At 48.2% G+C, this 24,748-nt stretch overlaps 1 protein-coding gene across 5 annotated transcripts in view; it reads left to right on the forward strand.

Moving 5' to 3' along the window:
- The first annotated feature begins 13,279 nt into the window (after window positions 1-13,279).
- Window positions 13,280-24,748, forward strand: part of LOC141924172 (sodium- and chloride-dependent GABA transporter 1-like) — a 35,604-nt gene continuing 24,135 nt past the window's right edge. For 3 of the 5 annotated variants that reach the window (XM_074826183.1, XM_074826186.1, XM_074826187.1), the window contains exons 1-2: window positions 13,310-13,444; window positions 22,429-22,772. In XM_074826183.1, coding sequence (XP_074682284.1) covers window positions 22,535-22,772 — 238 coding nt within the window. In that variant the 5' untranslated portion in view covers window positions 13,310-13,444; window positions 22,429-22,534. Of the gene's footprint in view, window positions 13,445-14,213; window positions 14,485-19,586; window positions 19,702-22,428; window positions 22,773-24,748 lie in introns of those variants that run through there. The other 2 variants (XM_074826184.1, XM_074826185.1) reach the window with 2 other exon arrangements.

Below are 24,748 nucleotides of genomic sequence, written 5' to 3' on the forward strand. Positions count from 1 at the left end.
GGCACCGTGGATGTCTCCTCCATACCCTGGACTGATTCGCTCTCTCCTTCCTGAAGTGGTTTCTTTTTTCTCCTGGGCTCTTCCTTTCTCTCCTTCACATATGAGACAGAAGCATCTGGGATACCCTCTCCTTCCAGACAGCTGGTTGCACCCACAGGGGACAGCATTTCTTTTGACACCCTGGGGACAACTCTGCCTGTCAGCAGCCAGGGAGAGAGCAACGCTTTTGTCAGAAGTGTCCTTCAGTACTGACACTGGTGGGGAAGAGAAAAACAACGTGATAACAAAAAAATAAAATAAAAAAAAAGTGGTTGTGTTGGGAGGAGGAAAGGAAACCACAGTGGTGAGAGAAATCAGATAATAAAGGTGTGCAGGAGCAAAGTTAGGGATGCAAAGGCACAAAATGATGGGGCGTTAGCACAGGGAATAAGTAAGTTGGTTCAGAAGTACATAAGCTGGAGGATGACAAAGGAAAGTGCATTGCGAGGTCACCTATGTACGAGGGAGAGGGAGTCAGGAACATATCATAGGCAATGATAAAAGGAGGCTGCAGCGTTAGTAGTTACGGCTTCAGTTGTCACTGAAAGGGAAGAGAGTGACAGGGGAGTGACAGGGTGTTCGATGCAATCATAGATATTGATGATGGATCTCAAGGCAGTCTCAGACTGGAAAGGGGGTGAGTAATAACTATCTAGGGGACTCGCTCTTGGTCAAAACTACACAGCTCAGTGAAAACGCATCCAGGAGTGAAACAGCTGAATGACAATTCTTTCAGAAAATTCATGGAGTGCAGGAAGAGTCCCAGAGCAGTTGGTATAAAAATTGAGCTGCAGCACAGCAGGGAGAAATGAGACCATGGGGACTGCACGCCCACAAATTTAACTGCACTGCTGGGGCATTTTGTAGAGGAATTAACGGAGGAGTTGATGGGCCTGATTCTGTGCTGCAGAGTGTCTTTGGGGCACGGGTGGAAGAAGGATTGTGCTCCATTGGCTTTGCTGCAGATGACTGCTCAGAGGATAAAGAAGACATAATCAGGTGCAATAATCATAAGGTCAGGCAAGATAAAGCAATAATTAATAGGTAAGATGGGTTCATTGGAAGCAGACTGTTGTATTAAAGGTCTCTTGTTGCCAGGGTAGTCATGAATGTGAGGTGATGGCTGGGAGGGATTGCACTCGGATGCGGCATTTGGTACGGTGCCAGACAGCTCTGTCCTGTGGAGGCAGGGGCTGTAAAACTCCCAGCCAAAACCTGCTTGAACGCCTATCAGAATTTCACAGCTAAAACCACAGGAAAAACCAGTGACAAGTTCCTCTCAGGAGCTTTGCCGTGGTCGAGGGTACATGCACCAGTGCATGGTTGTGTTGCAATAGTGATGCGACAAAGCACACCGGAGAATGGACATTAAAAAGAATCAGAGATGTCACAGGCTCCTTTCCCTGTTCCTCATTCCAAGTAATTGTTTTTCTCTGTGCTGTGTGGAGATAAACCACCGGCACTGAAAATAAGTGGGAAAATCGGACCTCATCTGTGCAATGTGGTCCCTATTCCAATTGCTATGGGAACCTTATCTTTTGCAGTGTCCTGTGAGTTTAACTGGTGAAATAGCAAAAAGCAATCTTTTCCCCATTTAATTTCATTTCCTTTAAAAACTAAAACCTAAAAATTGTTGGTGAAATGAACACTGAAACTCAAGTACCAAAATTTGTACCTCTCTGGGATATTATCGTTTGACTGGAGATAATTTACTGTAAAGGCAGAGATAGCTGGCAAACCTTATTCTTGTTCCCTGAAAAGGACTGCAGCATCACATAAGACATCATTTATTTTATTTCTACTTTTTAAAGAGCTAAATGTCACATTGCAGTGATAGTCATGGGAAGAGCTTAACATCCAGAGGCCTCATGGTATTTTTCCTCTCCCTCTCAGTGGTGTTGCTCACGATTTGGTGAGAGGGAGCAGCTCCCTGCAGTGGATCTCCACATGCAGATGGAGCAAAAGCCAGCGGCTGCCACCAAGGAGCAGCAGTGCCAGGGTGGCACAGCCTGATCACCTGGAGGAGTCACTGGCCCTGAGGGGATGCTGGGTGCCCGCTGGGTGCTTGCTCTGCGGCTACTTCCCCACACTCGGAGCTGCCACAGGGCCATGCACGAGAGGTTTGATTTCAGGCATGGGCTGCAGCTGCCTTGACAGTACCCATGGTTGGAATGATGGTATTGGCTTTGAGAAGGAAACCTGCCTTTTCTCTTCAAGCAACCGAAAGGAAAGTTAAAGGACTGGGACTTGCCATCCAGATTCAGTCTTAGGCATTAGCACGGGTTTCTTGTACCACCCTTGGTAGGACATTTAACCCCTTTCCTCCTGCTGCCATGCCTTTAAGATGTAAGGTAGTGTCATACTGCCAGAGAAGTTGTGGAGATGTGTTCACTCCTTTTTCTGAGGTCATCGGATAACACTGCAAAAATCCTAGATAGAAATAAATCACTTTTCAATTTTAAGCACAAATATGGAGCTGTGTTATTGAAAATAAATACTGCATGAACTGGTTCCTCTGTTGCTTATGTATAATCTGATAGTAGCATCCCACCTCTGCCAGGAGGCAGCATATTTTAATAAAGTCAGAGGAGGTATTGTTGTTCCCATTGAGAGAAATGACAAAATTCCCAGGATCAGGAAATTAATCCAGATGCTTTGGATGGGATTGACAGAGTCTAAGGAAGTTTAAAGGAAAGCTCAGTGACCCAGGTACACCCAGCCGGGGGAACAAGGGAAAATGCCACCAACATCTCAGGCATTGCTGCGTGCATATGACAGATCTGATGGGTCTCCATCAGTGCCTGGAAGTAGGCACTTCTGGAGGCTTCTGAGTCTATCTGATGGAAAACTGCTCCCTTCCTACATGCCACCAGCATGTAAGGGTTGACTACATATTGAAAGGATGATATGGAATGGAGGAAGAGATTCTTTTCCCCCTGTAATTGTTGATAAGAGGCCAAGGCATGATGCATTTGAAGCTGAAGTCCAAGGGAAGTTATGAGATGGCCATACTTCGCTGCTCCTCCTAGTCAGAGGAAAAACACTGTATAGAGAAGAAAGGACAGACATCCATCAACCACCTAATTACCACTTTTGGATTTTCTTTTTTTTTTTTTTTTTTAATTAAAAGACCATTTTCACCACTCTCTCCAGAACCTCTCTCAAACCTTTCCCTGCCTCAGGTGACCATGGTACCCTTCAAGCAAAGGACAGTGATCTATTGTAGCTCCCAACGAGCTAAAGATGCGGCTGTGCCCTCCCTCCAGCCTTCATCTTAGTTTTTTGGGTGGAGTGAAGCTATGCCCATGATAGACCTAGTGCAGGGGTTAGCTACCAAGGATTGGAGCCACAGCTCTGTGCTCAGCAAACCTCTTGATTTTCCCTTGATCCTGTGCATGTATTGTACCTTGCCAAGGGCCAGTAGAGGACAAAGGGCAGTAGGGACTAAGCTGGAGGAAGCAGGGCATTTTCCTTTGTGAAAACCCTTAGAAGAGCAGGGGAGACTGGTTTCTCAGACACCACGGACCTTGGGTGATGTTTGCATTGTGTGATTTATGGGTGCTCTGCAGTGTGTGTGTGGTTTGTGCTTGCATCTGGGAACTTTCCTGAGCTTTTGCTTTCCTGCTGTGTGGCAGGAGAGGCTTGGTGAGGTGCTTTCCTGGTCTTGAAGGGAGGTGGGCCTTGCCCAGGTAGAAATAAGTAGCCAAGTGACTTGTGTGCACAGCCAACAAGTGCCAAGAGAGAGGTGATCTGCAGTCATGAGGATATAAGGAGAGTCAGGTTGTCTTGCTGTTCTTTGCCTTATTAGGTTACATGCACTTATGAACGGTAACCTCTTACTAATTAGCTAAGTCGGGTTTGAACAGGGTAAGAAGGGAGTAATGTTCATCAAAGGAGAAGATAAAATAATATAAGCTTTCAAAAAGTAAGAATTACATTTTAAAATCTGAAGGGATGAGAAGATGTGTATATGCTGCCATCCAGTTCCCCCCACAGGGCTGCAGGGAAGGGCTGGAGCATCAAAGTCAAAGACTTCATTCCTAAATCTCTTGCTAGGGCCAAGGGAAGAGAAGAAACATGTCTAACGGCACTTGGCAGGGGGCAGTGGGGAGTTTGTTTTGCTTTGTTTTGTTCTGAAACTCAGAATAAACTCTGCCCCCTTGACTGCTCTCAGAGCACAATCCTGGCTCTATTTTGAATCCCTGACCCATGACTGTCTCTACAAAGAAGGACATGTATTTTTGGAGCTGTCTGTTCTGGTTTGTCAAGCCTGTGCTTGGAAAGCTATGTGGAAAAGAAAGGGATTCCCAGGGAGAAATGCTTTCAGTGGCTGTGCAAAGCCAGTCATGGGTGACTCTGTCCTGTCTTGCTTTTGGTGACATGCCAAGATCATGCTGTGAAATGGTCTTTTGATTTTTTCCTCCTTTTTTTACAGGCTGTAGAATAGTTTCCTGCCTTGTCTGGGTTACAGCCAGGATAGGAAGCTTTGCCCTGCTAGCTGTCTAGGATGACTGCTCTGGAGCGGAGGTGTGCTCACGCTCATTTGTTATTTGCCAGTGGCCACTAGACTTTTCCCAAATATGCTTTATTGAGTGTGAGGTTTTTGTTGTGCTATGGTGTCAATAGTGGTCTCTGGAGAAGGGTGAGTCATTACAGGCAGTCTGGTGCCTTTCTTGACCTCGCATTTCAAAAGGAGATGAAACGAGCTTCTTTTTCTCATGGAGAAATAGACCCATCCCCAAACAAAAATGCAACTGGTCACTTTCCCATATCCCCGAGAAGGGCCATTGCCATGTCGGCAACATGAACCTCCTTCCCCATGCACTAGCTTTGAATTGAGGATGACCTGAGAGCTGGAGCCCACTGTTTCTTGACCAGGCTCTCCAGGAGCAGAGGGCTTTGTGCTGGGGTACTGCAAGCAGCGCACAGGTGGGCCCAGGAGCTGCTGAAGAGAAATCCCACCAGTGGCAAGGCACAGTGGTGTAAATTGGAAACCTTGGGTTAGCCTCTTCAGGATGGCAGAAGGCAGCCTGACAATGGGAACTGGCCCAGTGCTGGGGCTTAATCTCATAACTTTGGGGTAAAAATGTCCAGGCGCTGTTAGTTTTTTGTGTTATGCTTTTGGATGAGGTATGAATTCCCCAGGCAGGCTGGGGGACTGTGGCTCCCATTGGCACTGGTGAGATATGTACATCAGTCATGTAACAGGGAGATGGTGGTGGAGTCCTCTCTCCCATGCCCCACGCAGCCCTGTCCCATGGGTGTCTGTCCTGTTACCAACACTGGGCTCTCCCATTCCTGGCTGCTTTTGTAGGGCTCAACTTTACACCCGATGCTTAGCTAAAGTGTAAGCTAAAACGAGCCTGGGGGCAGCCTCCAGTTGTCCTGTCCTATAAACCTCCTTGTCCAGGAGCCCAAGCATAGGACCATTTGTCTCTGTGTGGGCAAGTGGTGCGGTCAGGCACAGGTAGTTTTTTTCAGAGGCTGTGGGTGAGGGATATTTGAATATTTTAATTTTACAGTGACAAACTGGGAAAATGCCAGGAATTAATTCCCCCTGTGGTTTTTTTTTTGTTTGTTTGGTTTTTTTTTTTTGTGAGCTACCTGCCCTAGACAGCAGTTAAAAGATCCAGCTTTTTAAAGTTATTTGGTGCCTAAAATTTTACATAATGTAGTTTTCAATATGACTCCTGACTCCAGCATCTTTTGCAATTCAAGACAGGGGTGGTATTTCCCTTGCATTTGGGGGTGGTCGAGCTCAGTCCCAGTTTCCTGCTTCCCTGATCTCCAGGCAGTTGGGGTTGGGCTTTATCAGGTCAGGGCAGTGCTGATCTGTATGGTTACTTCTGTGGGGTCTCTCCAAGCAGCTGTCATAGCCTGCAGTTTGGGGAGGCAGATGCAAAACCTTTACAGTTCAGTCCTCGGGCCCCAAAAGGCTTCATGTGAAGGGGAGAAGGGCAAAAGGGGGCTGGTCCCTTTCAGAAAGTTAAAAATACTGATCGGAGATGTGCATCTCCACATGGTTGCATGTGTGTTGGGGCATTGGGGAGAATTATGCTTTGGTATTTTTTTGTATCTTGATCACACTACTGATGTCCATGTTGTGACAGACACTGGTGAGTAAATATGTTGCTGCTGGTGTTTCGAGTTTGTGAGCGTCCAGACCTTGACTATAAATAGTCGTAATTTGTAGTCTTGGTAAAACTTTCTAAAATGTCTTCCCTCTCTGTAAGGAAGGGAAGTGTGTTTTACTGACCCTGGGCAGAGGTGTCAGCAGCACCTTCTGGTTGTTCTGGCCAAAGTCCCTTGAATGGGCTGAGGTACGGCACGCTGAATGACAGCAAAGCAATTTCCCGCCATCCAATTCTATCAATAGAAGCAATTCCCCCAGGGGTTGAAACACGATTGTGATTGTCGCAAACAAGGGCTTGTTTTGGTTGTGTGCCTCACATGGGCGAGCAGCAGCAAGGATGCAGGCTGGAGACATTTTCCCCCACGGTGCAGGCACCATCCCTTCCTAAGTGGTGATAAATGAGGTTGCACCTGTGTGGCACTTCACAGAGGAGCTGGGCCTTTGTTTTTTCTCCTCCTCTTGTCCCCAAGGCCCATGTACTTACCATGATGGAGCACCTGTGGTGGGCATTGGTTACACTGCCTCTGTTGTTAAATTGCCCTGGCTTGCATCTCATACTCAATTTCATCCTCTTTTTCCTCCACACCTATCACATTTTTCCCCACACCCCTATGCTTTTGAGGTCAAGCACAGTCACTCAGCAAGGCTTCTTCTCCCTCTAGGAGAACATTGCCATGCAGTTGTACTGAGAAGTGGCATTAGTATGACTGTACTTATGCTGATTTAAAGCACCTACCTCAGCTTTTATCAGCATAAGCCTCTTAATAAAGAGGGAAAAAATCATACAGTCTCCTGGCAGAGTTATACCAGCGATGTAACTAGACCTAAGGGCACATTTACTTTAAAGTTAGGATATGTGATTTCAGTTAAATTTTCCAAAGTATGTTAGGACACTTCTATTTATGTTCCATTCATATTAATTTGAATTTATATTAAGTCCATCAGGATCAAGTTTGAGCTAAGTTGAACACAGTGTTACTTTTCACACTGCTTTGGATGGATTAGAAGCAATAGAGCTAAATCATCACAGACCCTTGTGAGAGCAGTTTCACTCATAGAAAGATGCTCAGGTTTTTTAACTACATTTATCAGAACAACCTGCAGACACAGGCACAATTTTATCAATGTGACTATGTCTGCCTATCACCCAAATAGTCTTTAAACTAGAATAATCATTCTTGCAAAGTGGGCTGCTCTGATTTAATTTAGCCTAATTGGTTTTGATTTAGATGGGCAGCACTGCTTGTTTATGTGTAGATAAGACCTAAGAGAGCTCCCTGCAGTGGGTAGGTACTGTAAACCTGCTGTTATACAAGCCCTGCCAGAAGTCCTTCTCCCTGCAGAAATCCTGTGGTTGGTGTCCATGATAGCGCTTGCTTCTGGTTCCCAGGGCCTCGTGCTCCTTGTTGGTGTGCTGGCCAGGATGTGCAATCACAGGGGCATTGGGCATCCAGTTTCACTCAGATACCCCTGCGACAGGGGAGAGAGCTGGGAAAATAGGGGCAAGGGGAGACTCTGCCATGCTGAGTCTGCTCCCAAATCCCACCATGGACACCACTGGTACATGGCCTTCTGGACCCTGTGGGGCCCCCTGGCAACACCAGTGTCCCTGTGTCACCTGGACTCCAGGCATGCTTGCAGTCTGGGGACTCTGGCCTTCAGAGCATCTCTGGAGAAAGCCAAAAGCCCACAGGCGGGTGCTGTACCCTTTTCAGTGCTTAGAGACTAACCAGCAGTCAGCTTGAGAGCTTTCTGGCAGCTCCTGGGAGGCAGGCGCTGGTAATTAAACCTCACATTTTGGAAGGGCAACTCGGGTCTGTCTTTGCCCAGCAGGAAACAGACTCTGTGTTGCAGTGAGGTGCTGTAGCTACCAGCCTGATGAGATGAACAGGCTGGGCTACCCACAAGTACAGGCCATCCTCAAGCACCATTGCCAGCTTTGCTGCAGCCGGAGAAGGAGGCATTGTGACAGTGCAGAGGCCTGAGCTTTCACTGTGCTTTAGCTGTTGACAAAATCAATAGGCATGCTACCCCGTGTGAAGCAGTGTTTCTCTCCTCTCAGAAACTTCTGTATATACAGCTTTATTTATTTCAAACAAATGGAAAAATTGGTCACACACCTAGAAATACTCTGTCCAAACAAACTGGAAGTGAAGGCTCTTCACTGAAAGAAAGTAGGAAAAATGCCATTGTGACCTCTTTGAATGCATGGATTTTATTTTAATGGCCTTTTCTTTCTCTTCTACCTAATATTCCCTCTCCTCCTGTAACACATTTCAGGACTTGTCAGATTGATCTTCATTTTGTGCTGGAGGACTCTTGGTCCTTCAGGTCTCACTTGCTGACCAAAAGCTCAGTGCTGATAAATCTTTAGCAGAGGAAGCTTTTCTCCCAGGCATTTCTCAACCACATGAGTTAAGGTGAAATGCACAGGACAAACAATAGAAAAAACATTGAGCTTAACAGAACTTGGCTGTTTCACAGTGGATGAAGTCTTACTGCCAGTATCTCCAGTGACATTATCTCACTAGTTCTCCCTGTGTCCAGAGTATTCCAGGGGAAAAAAACCGAATAGGTGAGGCCTGAACAAAAGTGCTTCAACCCAATCTATTTTTCTTTTGCAGGTCACCTTTAAACTCCTCCAGGGTGAATATTCCTTTTCTTTTCTCATACTTATTTCAGTTTGTTCTTACTATATTTCTTTTACATCTTTTGTTCCTCCACCATGTTCTGCTTTGTTTGCACTGCTGGCAGTGGAAGTGATTTAAAAACGTCCAGTCTTTGAAACAAGTGATCTCCAGATGAAATTGTTCCCAAGGGCTCCTACCAGCTGCAGGAGCAAGTGGCATAAATGTAGATTTAAGACCACTGGGTGAAGGCAACTGTAAATAAAAGTGCTAGCTGTGGAAAGTATTGGACAGGTTTCTGGAAGGATATTTCAAAGATGGTTGTCCCAGGAGCATGCCTGGCGGCCTGTGGAAAAATATAAATGTGTGGGGGAGACCTCTCCCTGTGCTGTAGGACTGGCTTATCCCACCTTGACTGGGAGCAATTGCACAAGTTGCCCAAGGTCAGGAGGAGCCCAGGTTCTGGCAGCTTTCCTGGGGAGAAGCCAGCGAGGCTGGGAGGTGATGACGTTACTGGGTATTAACAGCCCAGCCACTGCTCAGGAAGCAATCCTAGACCCCTCCAGGGGAGTTTTCAACAGGCCACCTGAGTTGGGAGTCCTGTATAGCACCTGTGGATGGAAGCTGGGAGGATTGAGCACAGGAAATGTCCTGCCTTACCTACCCTCGTCTTACATGTTTTCCCTGTCTATACCCTACTGACCACTGTCTGGGGGAGGATGGCTTGGGTGGCAGAAGGCAGACCAGACCTGAGGTCTCAGCCTGCTCAGGGAGAAAGGAGGCAAGCCAGTTTGGCCTCCCAACCACAGGCTGGCAGAACCGCTGAGGTTGTGGAGGAGAAGGCCATGCCTCAGGTTGGGCTCAAAAAAGCAATGCCTGCCAGACCTGCTGTGGTAGCCAGCTTTGCTTTCCTTTGGAGGTGGTGGACTTGGTGGGCTTAGTCAGAGCCAGGCAGCCTCACAGCTAGTAGCAGCTCTTTTCAGTGAGCACAGCCCTATTCCTCTTTGCAAATTATCCTTGAGTGATTATACTTCTGCTTATTTTACAATGATTGTGCTAATGATTTTTGCAAATGAATTTTAAACCAAGAGATGGCTAGCCTGATTATTTGGCTGCTTTTACTGCTGTCATCACATCCCATAGCTGTTATTCAGAAAACACTCTTTGCACTTGTGTTTACTCACCCAGATTATATGGTGATGTTGGGCTCTTTTGCTGGATACTTCCCAAGCCACCAAAAGCTTTGGAGGTGGCAGCCCAAACGTTTCAAATATGAATACTCAAGCCAGCAACTATTTGTCTGAGTATCTGCCAAGCTCCCATTTTTTGGAAACAGGCTGGTGAATCAAAATTTAGTCTCATGAATGTTTATGGACAACAACCAAGAGAACAGCTCCAAATCCCACCCTTCCAAACAAATTCCGCTTCTCTCCTAAGGCATGTTTCCAAATTCATTTGGGCTTACCAGTCCGTGTCTAGTTCTAGCCAAGTATGAAATATGCATGTACTCCCTTCTTTTCTTGGTCCCACTTTCCTTTCTTCTGGGAAAGGAAGGGATTGCTCTGACTGATGCTGAGAGACATTCCTACTCCTCAGTGCCTTTGATACTCACTGCCTGCTTCTGCCTCTCACTCACACAACTGTTATACAGAAAACACTTGTTGCTTTCAAATTCAGTTTTTATCCCTTTAGTGGAAATGACTGCTTCCTGGCCTGTTTTCTCTCCAGACCACCTGTACATGAAGTGGGGAGATGGTTTGCTGTGCTTCCAGTGAAAGGATTGAATGTCTATGCCTACGACAACTGGTGTTTCCAGCAGACCTACTGCTGTTCTCAGGTGTTCCTCAGCCAGGACTTTGTGGGGAGCTGTGAAAATGCATATAACAGGCTGGTTTCCTCGGACCTGAGATCTGCACCTGCCCTGCAAGCAAACTGCTACCATCTCTCTCTGTCTGTTTATTTTAGGAGGTGTCACATCAGCAGTGGGCCTTGAGGAGAGATCGAAGACCAAGAGGGAACAGTGATGGACAGGCTAATGCCAGGCATGGTATGCTCAGGAAAGGGTGAGTTATGATATCTCGGTAGCTGAAGTTTCATTCCTTTTGACAAAATGAGGCCAGGGGCTTTGCTGCTGGCTCCCCACTGAAACTACCATCTGCAGGTACCTGCTCTAATTTGGTTTGTTTGGCTGAAGCAAATCTGACCTGGTAACACAGCATTACATTCAAAAAGCCCTTTGCTAGCTTGGGCCCCGTGGCAGCTGCAAAGCAAGCCTGGCAGATGAGTGAGAGCTGAGCCTCCTACATGGTCCAGCACATCCAGGGCTGTGCCCATGCATTCCCCAGGGGACGGGGGAAGCACACCTCTGCCAGTCCCGCTTTCACTGAGAGCTGGGAAGAAGCTCTCCGAAACACTGTAAGCCTTGGGCAGGGACTCAATCTCGCTCCTGTGGGACTCAGCTGTCATCAATTCCAGCAGAGCTCCATGGCATGACAGACAATAATGATTTCCCTGTTCTGCACTGCACGCTCCCTGTCCTTGCAGGTCTGGCCAGTGCAGGCTACGCTCACATGCAAAAATGCAGAATGGGTTTTCTAGGGAGCGAGGGCAGCACATTTTCACCGACTGTTTTTTATCCTAGACAAGAGTCTAAAGGAAAGATTTATGAGAGAGATGTAGTTTACCTCTCTTTTATTAGCTGCTAAATAAGAAATACTCAAGCTCACAGAGTGGTGTGGGGAACACAGGCTCCCTGGCAGAGGAGAGGAATCAAGGTGCTCTGTCAGACCCCTGACTCGCTCTCAGAAGGGGTTTCCACTCACAGCATTTGCTTCAGCTTAGAGAGGATGCCTGTTTGTCAGGATGCCTCCAGCCTGCATGCAATCCTCCCACTCAAGTCTCAAACCCTCCTGGGTTTACCCAGCAAAAATAATTTTCTTTTGTCATTTTCCCTATCTTTCTCCTTTAATGGCCGAAATAACCTGGTGGGGGTGTTACAGCCTCCTCCATGCTCCTCTAGTGCCTGCTTAGCCTGAAACCTGATTTTTAAATGTAACCCATTAGCAGGATATTAGCACAGACATAGATGGAACCACTAGCAGCAACCTCAGCAAAGATATATGGCAGCCTGTTTTCCTACCCATCCATATGGGTTAAGGGCTTTGGCAGGTGAGCTGTGTTAGGTTTAGCTGTGATGGGTTGTGGGTGTGATTGCCTGCTCTAAGGAGACACAGGGGACTTTTAAAGAAGATGAGTTCTGTTAATGAGGAATAAAACGTGTGGGATTGCTGGAGTACCCTCAGCCCCCCCTGATCATCCAGGGAGCTGGTGTGGGATCATGGCTAGGATGAAGCAAACCCTCATATATGGGCTGGAGGGTATGGGGGGGAATCCAGGTCACTGGCCATACAGTCTCCGCAGCACTGAAAGCTGCTAAGTGTACTTTTGTCACTAATTTAAGCATACCCAGCTCTGCTTTCACACAAAGAGAGGAGCTGGTAAGTGAGAAGGTGTCATTTTTACCTGCAATCTCTGGGCAAAATTATACTTTGATTCACTTGGGCTACTTCCCCTGCACCTCTGAAAATGCTGCCGCTAATAAGGCAGTGCTCACAGAGCCAGCAGCTCCTGCACACTGCCTTTGCGGGAGACTTCTCCATGTTCCCAGTGGATGCAAATTGTCTTGGGCCCCAAAAAGGAAAAGAAAAGGGAAATAAAGGGTTCACTCAACTCCTTTTAGAGCCAATGACAGGATCTACACACTAAGCCTGTGGTCATTAACCTGTGGCTCCTTTCCTTGGCTGGTGGCTGGTACCTGACACTTCAAATGAGAAGGATCCCTCTTCCTCTGCCTTTCCCTTCCACACCAAAAGCCTGACCCACAGCCAGTGGTGCACTTGACCGGTGACACTGTGGTGTCCTTCAGGACGGTTCCTCCTGAGCCCTGCCTGCCCTCTTCTCCCTTCACTGGACTGCGTTGTTATAAGCCTGGCCCTGTGCAGGGGCTGTGTTGAGCAGTGCTGTGTGCAAGCAGAGAGGCTTATGGTCAGAGACTCAACCTCCCTGCCACACATAGTGTGTGAGACCTCTGCATCCTTTGCACGACTGCAGCCAACCCTGCTCGTGGAGAAGATGGAGACCACTGTCTGACTGCAAACATGGAGGGCAAGAGGTGTGCACAGTGCCTTTAGCATGGCCTCTTAGGTACTGCTGCAGCCACCCTTGCAGAAACTGCTGCAGCAACATGGGTGCAACCAACCCCATGCAACCCCCTCACCTGTTGCCTCCCCCATTTTCTGGCACCATGCCCTTTGCTCCTGCCCTCCCTCCTGCCCATGCCCTTGGAGCCTCTTCTCTTCCAGAGACGTGTGTTTTTCCAGTGTCTCTGTGTACCCCCCCCGCCCCACACCCATGACATGCAGGGTGTTGATTTGACTGGACGTGAGCTCAAAGCTCATTAAGGGCTCGTCGATACAGGCAATGAGGAGCTGTGTGGGGTGAGGCAGGGGGAGAGGGGCCCCACAGCAGGAGGGGCTCATAGCTCCCCTCTGTGTGCAGGAGCAGGTTAGTATGTGCCTCTCTGGGCTGGTGTCTCCGTGAGCAGCTCTGTGCACCCCAAGGACCCCCAACTATCCAGCACCGTGAGGTAGGTGCGTCCACGGGGACAGCTGTGTCTAGTCTTGGGACATGAGCGTTGGGGCCAGGGGAGGGATCATTGCAGCGGTGGTGGAGAAGAGCCGCCGGCCTGCATGAGCATCCCTGGGGAAGTGCCATTGCAGGTGCTGAGCTCTCCTCCATCCATGCTGGGTTGGATGTGGGGCTGAGGGACTCAGCACCCTAAGGACAAGGCGGGATGAAGGATGGTTTCTGCCTCCCAAAAGGTGCTGGAGAGGTGAGCAAATGGGGGCAGACTGGTGGGCCCAGAGCAGCATCCAAAAGTGATATTGGGGGCCTGAAACATGGAAAGCTTCTCACAGTGCCTGTGGACTGAGGGGAGATGTAATGAGCTTAAATGATGGCTTAGTAAAGATGCTGTAACAGCACTTAAGTGAAGCCCAGGGCAAGTTACCCTGGGGAGGGTCTCCGGTGAGTAGAGCTCAGGGGATGAGCTAGGTGATATGTGTAGAAAAGGGATTGGTACAGCTGCCCCTCCCTGGGGCTGGGACAGCTCTTTCCAGCCTTGTGTGTCAACCCAAAACACAGCATTTCAGGCTCTTGTCACCCCTTGCAGAGTCCTGCAATCTCTGGTGGTCTCTGACAGTGGAGCTGAGCTTCCTTCCCTTCTTGTACAGTTGCTGGGGTGTTTCAGGGGGCTATATCTGTGCCCTTCCTTCCTATCTATCTCCAAGAGACTGCTCCTGAAGGAGGTCCCTCACTCCCTAGGTGAAGCCCTCCCCATCCCTCTGTCTTTACAGCACTGGAGAACTGGCCAAACTCATCTGCCTCCTCCCTTCACTCCTACCTACTCCCTGCTCCCCACCTTCCATGAGTGCTGCTTGGAGGAAGAGACAGCTGCAGCCTGGCTACAAAAGGCTCCCCAGTTTGCTGGTGACCTTGCTGTGATTCTGCCAGAGCCTGGTGGAGACCTCCAGCACATTTAATTTCAGTTCTCCTCCCTCCAAGAGAAGCTCTGCAACAGTTTGGGATTTTGTTCTGAACAAGAATCAGGCTGAAGACATGCAACTGGTAATGTATTTTCTTCTGGAGAAACTTAATGGGAACAAGGAACAAACAACTAATGCCCTTATACTGGGGGTGGACCTCCCCATGATGCTGGGTCCTGGTTGCTGGGAATAGAAAAAGTGAGTGCCATGCCTGGCCCCTGTGGAGATGCTCATGCAGTACAGGCTGTGCCTGGCCCCCGAGGGTCAGGGTCTGCACCCTCTTATGGACGGACTGTGTGAGCTGTGGCTCGGGTCTCTAGCCAAGGCAACAGGGACAACAGCCTTTCCTTCATCTGCCTTATCTCCTGATATCACAAGCCCCAGGGGAAGAGCTGCTCCTTCTGCACTGCTGTATCATGCATTGCACAAGAATTAGGGAGAGAAGGAAGATCTGAATGTTAAAGTAGTAGAGATAATAATGCCCAGCTAGTTGCAGGCTGATCCTAGACAGCGGGGCATAGTGCTCTTACTGGGTAATGAGCACATTTTCTGGGCTGTTTCAAGGAAAACCTCAGCCAAGGGGCTGCTGGCTAACAGTGCTCATGCACGGTTCCTGTGGAGGGAGCTGGCTCTTCTGTTCTCTATTTTCCACCCCAAAAAAAAGCATATGAACAAATGGAGCCTTGCAGCAGCCTCAGGGCTCTGGGGCATGATTATCTCTCTGGTTTCATGGAGAAGGAGAACAAAGAGTTTGGCATCTGAAAGTGGGACACAGATTTCCTCTTTGGCTTAGCTGTGCTGCAGCAGGAAAGTGATGTTGTGCTCTGCGCAGTGAGGCTCTGGTCTTTCTTGGAGCTGAATACGTGTGCCGGAGTGGCGCTGCGCAGTTTTACAGGTGCCACGTTTTGAATGAGCTCTTGGTGACTTGATGCAGCATTCAGTAGCTGCTACAACCCTGCCCAGAATTAGCAGAGGGAAGGTCTGCATTTCATCTCCTCCTTCTCCCGTCTATCTTCCCTTTTGTGCTTTCAGCTGAATGCAGTAGCAGAGATTTTTGAGGCAGCGCAGGGTTTTTACCTGCTCATCTTATTCCAAGGTGCTGGCCAGTGTGGAGCAGGCTGGACTCATCTGTGCCATGTGGATGGGGCATGTCCCCAGCTGCAAGCTTCCCGGCCCCAGGGTACACCAGTGGACAGTCCTTTGCTCCTCTGCCATGCAAGGTGAGGAAAGACTGCTCCTCTGCCATGCTGGACACTTCAGGGCATCCTCTGGATCATTCTCACGCTTGTTTCTGCTCTTTCCTTGTCAATTATTTTTTTCTTTATTCACTTTTTCCATTATTAAGTTGTGGCAACAAAGTCCAAGGTGACTTTCTCAGGTGAAGGTCATCACTTTCCATTGCAAGACCAATTTCGCCCAATTTGCTCCGTTCACTGACTTCACAAAAAAAAAGAAAAAAACTAAAAAAAACCCCAAAACATATCAAGCCCAATACAGCAACTAACCACTGACATTACTTACAACATCTCTGGAGGCGCATCAAATCCAGCTCTATGTGTATGAAGTTATTATTCCCCCCCCTCACACATTGCACAGCCATGCCTTTTGCACAGTACTTGTGACTCCTGTTGAGAGGGGGAAATCTACTGCTGTGAAGGCCACAGTCTCACTGAGGATATTGCTGCAGTTCAGGGTTTGAGCTAAAATCTTGGCTCAGAGGTGCAGTTTTGGTAAGGTAGTGGCCGACAGGAGCAGTAACTCACGCTACATCTGCTGAGCTGTGACACTGCAGCCTCTGGGGAAAAAATGAAGGTGCCAGCAGGGATGCCCGCCCACACCGCAGTGGCAGTGCCTGGACCCCATGCTGGGCTGTAATGAAAAGGAACAAGAGATATAAGGCAAGTGAGAAATTCCAGCTGAAATTGTCCTCTGTGCTCATTTTTAGGCACTTCTGCTCCAGCTATGTTCTTGCTGAAGTCACTGGAAGGTTTAGTCTCCCTGGAGTGGGATCGTCCCTTAGCAAGGAACAAGGCAGGCAGAGGAGGCCAACTAATGTTATTCCTGGGTTGTGAGTACAAAAATGTGGAGAAATAGATGCAAAACATCAGCTTCTGTCCTAGAGGAGGAACAGTGAGTTGGGGTTTTTTTGCTCAGCAGAACTAATGATACCTGCTTTTCTCTTCATAATGTCCTTTGTCCTTCCACCTCTCATGACAGGTCCCTTATGGCAGTGTTTACTGTCTTTCTAGTCCCCCACACCCCCCCATCCTCAGTGTTCCTACCTGTCTGCCACATCTCCAGGCTACCCTCCTAGGAGCTGCCTCCCTCCTCCCTGGTCCCCTGCACATGGTCTGGCTGGAGCATGGTGCACGACGAGGCCCGCCTGGGGTCACCCTACAGCCCTTCCTCGGGAGAAGCACTAACCTGAGTCTCTTCCCTCTCTCCATTCCCTACTTCTTGAGGAACTTGATGTCTTTGAGGGCTGTGCTCCTTTTTTCAACTATGGGTGAAACTTAACAGTGAGCTCAAAAAGTAACTGGGGTTGGGAACAGACAGATGGGTCTGGGCTAAAAATGTCCATGTTTCTTCAGGCAGGGCAAAAGAATGACATAGCAAAACTGTATAAACTACCAGTATCGTGAAGCTGGCATCCCAGTGTGCCAACTTGCACTATATAAGAAAAGGAAAACAATTCTGAATTTAATCAGCACATTTAAACTGGGCAGAAATAGGCCTTTAATCTTTTTAATGTGGTAATTTCACTGAGGAGGATGGAGACGGGGATGCCTTTAAGCCACGTCTGTCTTTCCCAGTCTCAGAGGTGGCGGGGACTCAGGGAGCTGCCTGCAGCTTGCTTGGAGGCTGCTACAAGGGGAGTGGGATGTGGCCTGGCCTCGATCCTCACACTGCTGCAGTTACTCGGGATGGGTCTGGACGGTCTGTGGGAGCGTAGGAAGAGCCCTGCCAGCTCTCTGCTCCCCGGGGAAGGCTTCTCAAGTGCCAGGATGATCTTTAAACAAGAGCGCTAAAACAGCTCAGAGGGTGCATCGTTTGCATTGTTCAGAAAAGGCACAAAACCCCTGCTTTCCTCCGAGGCAACATGAGGCAGCCCCAGCCACCGAGGTGAGAGCAGCAGTGGTGGGTGAAGCAGTCTGTGGCTGGGAGCAGGATCTGACCCTGCTTCTCCCTGGGAGAGGAACCAGAGGAGATTCAAGCAGGCATCCAGAGCCAGGGAGGGCACTGCAACTGCTGACCCGATTCCTCCTCTGTGTATAATGCAAAAATCGAGGTGCCACTTGGCAAAGCGACCATGCAGTAGGCTGCAGCCAGGTCCAGCAGCTCAGCAGTTCTTCACCTGCTTTTTTCAGGGCCGTGAGGGGCTGTCACAGCCCTCCCAGGATTGCAGCCGTGGGCTGTGAGATGTGTTCTGGCCTCATGTGGATGTGCTGTTTGTTTAATGGTTTACGAAACACAACTCATGCCCCTCCTTGCCCCCTCAGCTCATCTGGATGCTCGTCTGGATAGGGATGTGGTGTGGTACCAACCTCACCTGCCATGTTATCAGGAGCGACACAGCTCGCCCAGGGCTGATGGTGGAGGAGGGAGGTTGGGCAACAGCTGCATGTCAGACCTGGACATCAGCAACCCAAATCTCATGCAGAAGGGTGGAAAAGCTGGGTGGAGGTGAAGGCCACCCAGCAGCTCCATTACCCAAGTGAGCTGATTTACTTTCTTATTGCATCCTCTGTGAGTGCTGATCTCTTCTCTGACCAAGCAATCACCTCTCTTCAGGGGAAGGGAGATGAAAGGTTGGGTGTCTGCAGTGGCTGCCTCTGGGGCAGCAAGTGGAGAGGGCTGTGAAACATGAGACAGCCCTGAGAAGGCTCCATGTGTGTCCAGCACCCCACCAGCATCCTCAGGCATCCACAGGGCGCTCTTCCCCAGACCCTCCAGCTGTCATGGATGCAGGAAGCTCAAGCATATGCTGCTGCTGCAGCAAGCAGAAAATCGGCTGATCATCTGCTGTGCCCTGATCAGCCGGTCACGGCTTTAAACAAGATGCAAGAGCCTTGGGGTTACTTGGCTGTCATTAAAATGGTGTGGATGGAAGGAAAATTCTAATTGACTGAACAACAGCCTGTGCCATGTAATTAAACTAATTGTGGCTCTACCTGCATGGGTCAGAAGTGATTTGTGTGGTTGTTAAAACACTGACAAATAAGAGGTGGGGAGGTGTGAAAGTATTTCTCACACGTGTTTCCACAGGTAATTTTGCTGTTTCATTTCGGGCAGTTTTATGCCCTTGAAATTTTGGGTTTCTGTCAAATTTGAGGAGACTGTTAATATTTCACACTGAAGCAGGGGAAAGCAAAAAGGTCACCGTTGTTAGCAGTTTCAGGCAGCAGCATTTCAAGTGGAGGTAACATTTTTTCAGGGCTATTTTCTTATTTGAAGTGAAATTCCTCAAAAAAGGAGGGGAAGGACTGTTTTCCAGAATGCGTTTCAGCCTGGCTCTGCACCTCCTGGGGACCATGCAACTATTTTTATTGACTTATGCAGCAGAAGACCAAGCTTTCTGCACGACTCAGTGAAACTCAGGTCACTACTTTACTGCCTGGGATTTATGACCCTAGCTTTTAGTGATTGTTTTGAAAATCTTGGCTTCAGAATATGATGTATTTAGAAGAAGCCAAATGAGAAACCTGCTATAGTGTCATGTTTAAACTCTTTGACCTTGTTTTCAGGTCCTTGCAAAGCAGATCCCACCTCCAGCTTGTGGCTCTGCTCTTATTGATTATCATTTTGAGTCCTTCAGGCGTTTTGCTGTGCCCAAAGCGCCGTGTGCTTTTCAGAATGAATAATGTGACATGACAGAGAGCTGCTGAACCAACTCTGCTCTCTCTAGGCTGTCAGCACAGGGAAGAGCCCTGCACTTGTGCTGGAGGAGACCCATGTGGATAAGTGGAGGGGCTGGTACATTTTGTCCCAGTAGGACCACTTGTCCAGCATGTGAGCTGATGTCTAAACATAGGAGTCAAACACTTAGCCTGGAGCAACTGATGCCTGTATTTTTCCTGGTCAGAGTTGCATGTCCAGGGAAGGACATGGCGCATCTGGGCTGCAGGACATGCATGAGCCCTTCTGCCCTAATCATCCATCACTGTAGAAGACAGGACAGTAGGTGGGATGAACCTTCAGTGGGTCATCTTGACTGTTTTCCTATTTCTTCACTGTGGAGAAACCTCTATAAATCTAGTTTATCCTTTCTCAGCTGGAGATGAAAGACCTCACTTCTCAGGTAAGAGAAAACTACCAGTATGGTCTGCTGCTCCTCTGTCATCCTACCCCAAGTATATGAAATATGAGGTGTGATCATCTAACTGCAATATATATCGCTCCAGAACTGTGTCAGCAAGAAAAGGGGAAAGAGCACGGGGAGAGCAGGATATATACATACTTTTTAAAGATAGCATCTTACCTACTGGTTTTTGTCTCAGAAAAAAAAGTGAGTCAAAATGGCTTCTGCTGAGCCTAATTTGTTATGTCTCCAGGCATAGCTAATTATCCTGACTTAGCCCAGTGCTGAATTCTTCCCAGGGGTTTTGGTGCTATTTCTTCTGTTTTGATTTATAAATTGTCTTTATTTTACTTTCCTCCTACATGTTCTGTATAATCTTTTTGCTCCCTGCCTTACTGAGGAGCCAGGAGCTGGTGTGACAGTGCTATCACAAGGTGTAGGACAGAAAGGGGATCTGTTCACGAAAGCCTTTGCGTTGGGTGTCCAGCAATGATTTGTTGTGGTGTCTGCCTTATGGGCTATGTGAAATGGTCTCTTCTCCCCAGAAGGCTTTTTTGTACTGCCACTTGCTTCTGGGCTTACCTGCAACCGTCCTTGTGCTAGAGGAGTTGTGAGGCTCAGGGCTGGCTCCATAGGTCAGAGGGCTTTGATTACAGCCTTCATCCCACAGCAAGGAGATTTTTTGGCTTCTCTACTGATATACCAGAATGGATTACAGTTATTTTCTGGTTCAGCCATTCCCTTCACAGTTGACACAGTTTTTCTAACCTCAATGACAAATTCTGTGGGGAAAGGAAATCCATCTGCTGTAATCATGGAGTGTCAATTGTAGTAAGCAGGAGCCGATACTGCCGTTGAGCCTGGGTTTGGGAGACCATCTCTCTGCAGGATGCTTTAGAAATGCTAGTTAATGAGTCTCCCAAGCATCCCATGGGGCAAGTAGGTACTGTTTGCATAGGAGACAATACTGCCATGAGAAAACAGCTCAAGCAAGGCCAACTGTAACTGCTAGAGCATGCCACCTCTTCATAGCATTGCTTTGTTTCCTGATATATTCACTCGGTTTTCCTTTCTTTTTTTTTTAATGTGTGCATCTGGGAATGTTTTTGTCAACAGACTTCTCTGGGAGATTGTAGCACTGGTCACTCTTATGGCTCCTAGTGGAGGCTTAAATTTGGCTCTGCATAAAATGGGCTGAGAACTGGGTGAGAGCCAAAGCCATGCCAGTCCCAGATCCTGTCTTCTGCACTGGCTGAGGGCAGATGCTGAGGGGAGAGGATAAAACCAGGAAAAGTAGGGAGTGATACTTCCTTGGAAGAGTCCTTCAACCCCCGACAACTTGCAGCTCAGGGATTCCCTGAACCACAGTGGTAGCTCCTGGTGGATTTTTCTTCTATTATTTTTCCTCTTAATTTCCTTGTTGCAGTCATGTAAACTCTCATCATCCAGCATGTTCTGGGGTGAGGAGCCTCACTCCATAGCTGTGCATTTTGTGGAGTATCACCTTTTTCTCTTTTTCAACCTACTACCTGCTGTCTTTATTTAATCCCCATAGTTCTTGTGTCAGAAATAGTGAATACTCATATTCTATAGCACTGATACATTTATAGGCCCCTGTCAGTTACCTCTTCCACAGGACAATGGATCCTAGTTCATTGAACCTTTCCTCACATGGAAGATGTTCCACACTTTTGAGCATCCTTTTGGCACTTCTCTATGCCTTTTTCTAACTTTGCAATAGCTTCTGTAAAGGGAAGGGAGAACTGCACTTAGTTTTCAAGACATGAGTGCAATATTGTTTTAGATACTGGTGTAATAATGTAGCCTGTTCTTGCTTTCTTTCTTTCTGAATTGTTTTGGTGTGCTGGTTATATACTTCTTAGGGTCTAAAATCAATGGAAATATTCATTAAATTTTTTGTCAGACTTGTCCAATTAATCCTCAGGACTTTAGAGTCCTGACTTAATGGGATTTCAGTGGTTCACAGGCTGGCTATAGTCACTAGCAAGCATCATCTGAATACACCTGGCGATTACAGTATCACATGTGACATGGTGTACAAGGAGGTGCTGAGTAGATCAGCCATTTCCTTGCCATGCATTGCAGGTACACAGCTGTGGTCATGGCTGTATTGCTGCCATGACAGGGAATTAGGGCATGGGATTGCAATGTGGGGCATGTCTGTAGTGGAGGTGCCATTGTAAAGCTACACCTTCACAGCCATGCATGGCTGGCTGGACCACATGATCTCTCAGATGGCCCCGTGACTTGTGCACTCAGTTTTGGGCTCCAGACCTGGGGAATGTGGCACCTCCATCATGCCTTTTTCCACCGTTGCTCAGACATGATAGATATATTTCTCTGCCTGGACTGCTCTGTGGTGGGTCACCCACGGGCTGTAACTTCCCTGCATGCGTACTGGTCCTGGAGCTTTTCCTGCAGAGCAGGTGTTGGGATGAAGAGAATAAGATGAGAGTTGCTATGTGCTAGTAACAACCAGGTCCGAGCCTGTTGTTAGCAGTCTACATAACCATGACTTCTCAGAAGGGCAACTGTGGAGCAAGACAAAATTATCCCCCTTTTTCTCTCTGGGGAAAGCAGGGAGGTATGGATGGGCTGCTCTGATGTGCACCAGTCTATCCAGTGAGTCCATCTCAGACCCAGCAAGGTCCCCCCCAAGCCCACTACACTAACACAGGATGCCTTCTTTCTCTACTTTCTCATCAGGAGCTTTGCCCAGCGCTTCCCATTTCATCCATGCTCAGCCAGGGTGGAGGCTGCCCTTCCTGCTCCTCCAACCCCTAAGCAAGAGTGGCCGTACATCTGAGTTACAATGGGCAAGATGGACACCACCTCCATGGAGCTGAGCTCTCCCTCCAAGGCGAACCAGGCAGCCCTGGAGGAGTCAGATCCCAGTGCCTCCAAGGCCGTGAGCACCAAGAAGAAGAAGGAGATCCCAGACAGAGGCTCCTGGAAGGGGAGATTTGACTTCTTGCTGTCCTGTGTGGGCTATGCTATTGGGCTAGGCAACGTCTGGCGCTTCCCGTATCTCTGCGGCAAGAATGGAGGAGGTGAGAGAAACGCACAGTGCCTGTGCTCATCCCTGAGCAGCCATGTTGCCTGAACAGGCTTTGGTTTGGTGTGGGTCTGGGCAAGTGGCTGGCTCCCTGGCTCTGGGCAAGTGGCTGGCTCCCTGGCTGAGAGCTCTCCCTCATGATGTGAATTGTTAAGCTGTCAGGAGACTAGTCTCTGGGCTTTACTAGCAAGTGCAGGTTGGGAAGAAGCAGCCCAAAGAAACATAACAAGAAACATAACAAGAAGTTTGAGTTTTGTCAAGCTTCTGCAGTCCAAATTTGCAGCAGAGTGTCTGGGATCATTTATTTACAAGGAGGGCTACGCACATAGGCCCCCAGCTGGATGCTGGGGCATTCCCAGGGAAATCAATATCTGCTAATGGTGAGTTTCTCCTCAGTCTAGTATATTCTCAAGAGGTAACGATTTTGCATCTGGATTTGGGTCACATGTCTGAGGAGTTTTGATTAGAAGCTTTGCATGGACCATAGCAGGTCTGTGTAGACATATATACAAACATACATACATATGTACGTGTACACAGGCATGCATGAGTGTCATCATCTATGGAAGGAAATGAGCTTTGACTTTCTACAGTGCTGTAAGAAGGGTCACAGTTGTTGTCTCCATCCTAATGTTTGGAAAACAGAGGCCATGAGAGAAGGTAGCGGCTGGTGAAGGATTTACAGTAACTGTGATGCAGCTGGTAGCAGTGCCCTCCTCTGTGGACATCTAACACCAGCTTTTCTTATTTTTTTTATTATTGCGTCACTACAGCCTTTCCTTACCAGTCCTCATCTGAGACTTTGCCAAACCATTGCAAGGCTAGAGAAAGGCAGGCAGATGGGCAAACAGTGCTGGGCTAGAAATCAAGAGATACGGGAGATCAGCTCCCGGTCCAGCTACAGACTTTCTGAGTGTCTTGGATCAAGTCAGAAAATACACTTGTGTGCCTCAACTCCCCTCTAAAATGGTGCTATGTCAGGGTTACCATTAGCCGGGGTCCTTATTTCTCCGTGCGGGAACAGGAACGACACAACACCAATATGACAATCAGATCATCCATCTTTATTTTTTTTCCAGTCCTAGTTACATTTATATCCTACTAAGTTCCATACACGCACTCATCTATTTTCTAATAGGCTACAGGTTATCTACACGCGCTGTTCACGCCCCTCTACAAGCATTTGCATTGGTTAATTCCAATTAGCACGTAAAGCCCAAAACTTGCCAAAAACTCCCCTGTCTCATACCCTGTTTTGCTCAGACTTGTGTGCTTTTGCTGACCACAGATGTTTCTCACTTATCTGCTATCTTGTGTGTTTTTGCCAGCCTTATTTTGCTGGCCTTGTCTTCGTCTTTGCATTCTTCTGCCTGCACTAACTTTCCCTCAGCGCGGCCCAGACTCCTACAGTGCTATTTCTTCAGCTTTGGCAGGGAAATGCTCCTGTGGAGGGGAGTAGGGGCTGCTTTGGTGTCAGTAGAGCAGAGGCTCTTTCTTCTCACCTCCTATGCCCAGCTCTCCTGTTGTTTGTGCCTGTTACTAAAATAACCTTCCCTCTCCCCTTGAAGAGCTGCTCACCTCATTGAACCATTTCTCACAACTTCCCACAAAAAGTCCAAACCCCTTTGTCTCAGCCTTAAGGCTGTACATATAATTTTAGCACTGCCTGCTAGTCTTCCCATGTCGTTCTTTGCTTCCCTCTTAGCTCCCTTGTCCCCAGTGCCACGTTCATTCATGCTGCTCTGAGGGTCTCTTCTCATGTTCTTTTCCACATCTTCTTTCTTTGCCTTTTGCCTTGAATTCCCTTTTCAAAACCCGCTTTGTCTTAAGCTCTCATGATTTCTCATATTGCCAGCCCACTTCTGTGGTCCATGCTGTAGTCGATGCTGCGTAGGATGCTCTTCTCCACCCACCCTGGGAAAGAGGAGAGGGGTCTAGCTCCCTGCAGTGGTCTGTCCATGTAGCTCCACA

Source organism: Strix aluco, chromosome 5 (genome assembly GCF_031877795.1).
Source record: "Strix aluco isolate bStrAlu1 chromosome 5, bStrAlu1.hap1, whole genome shotgun sequence".
Classification (NCBI taxonomy): Eukaryota; Metazoa; Chordata; class Aves; order Strigiformes; family Strigidae; genus Strix; species Strix aluco.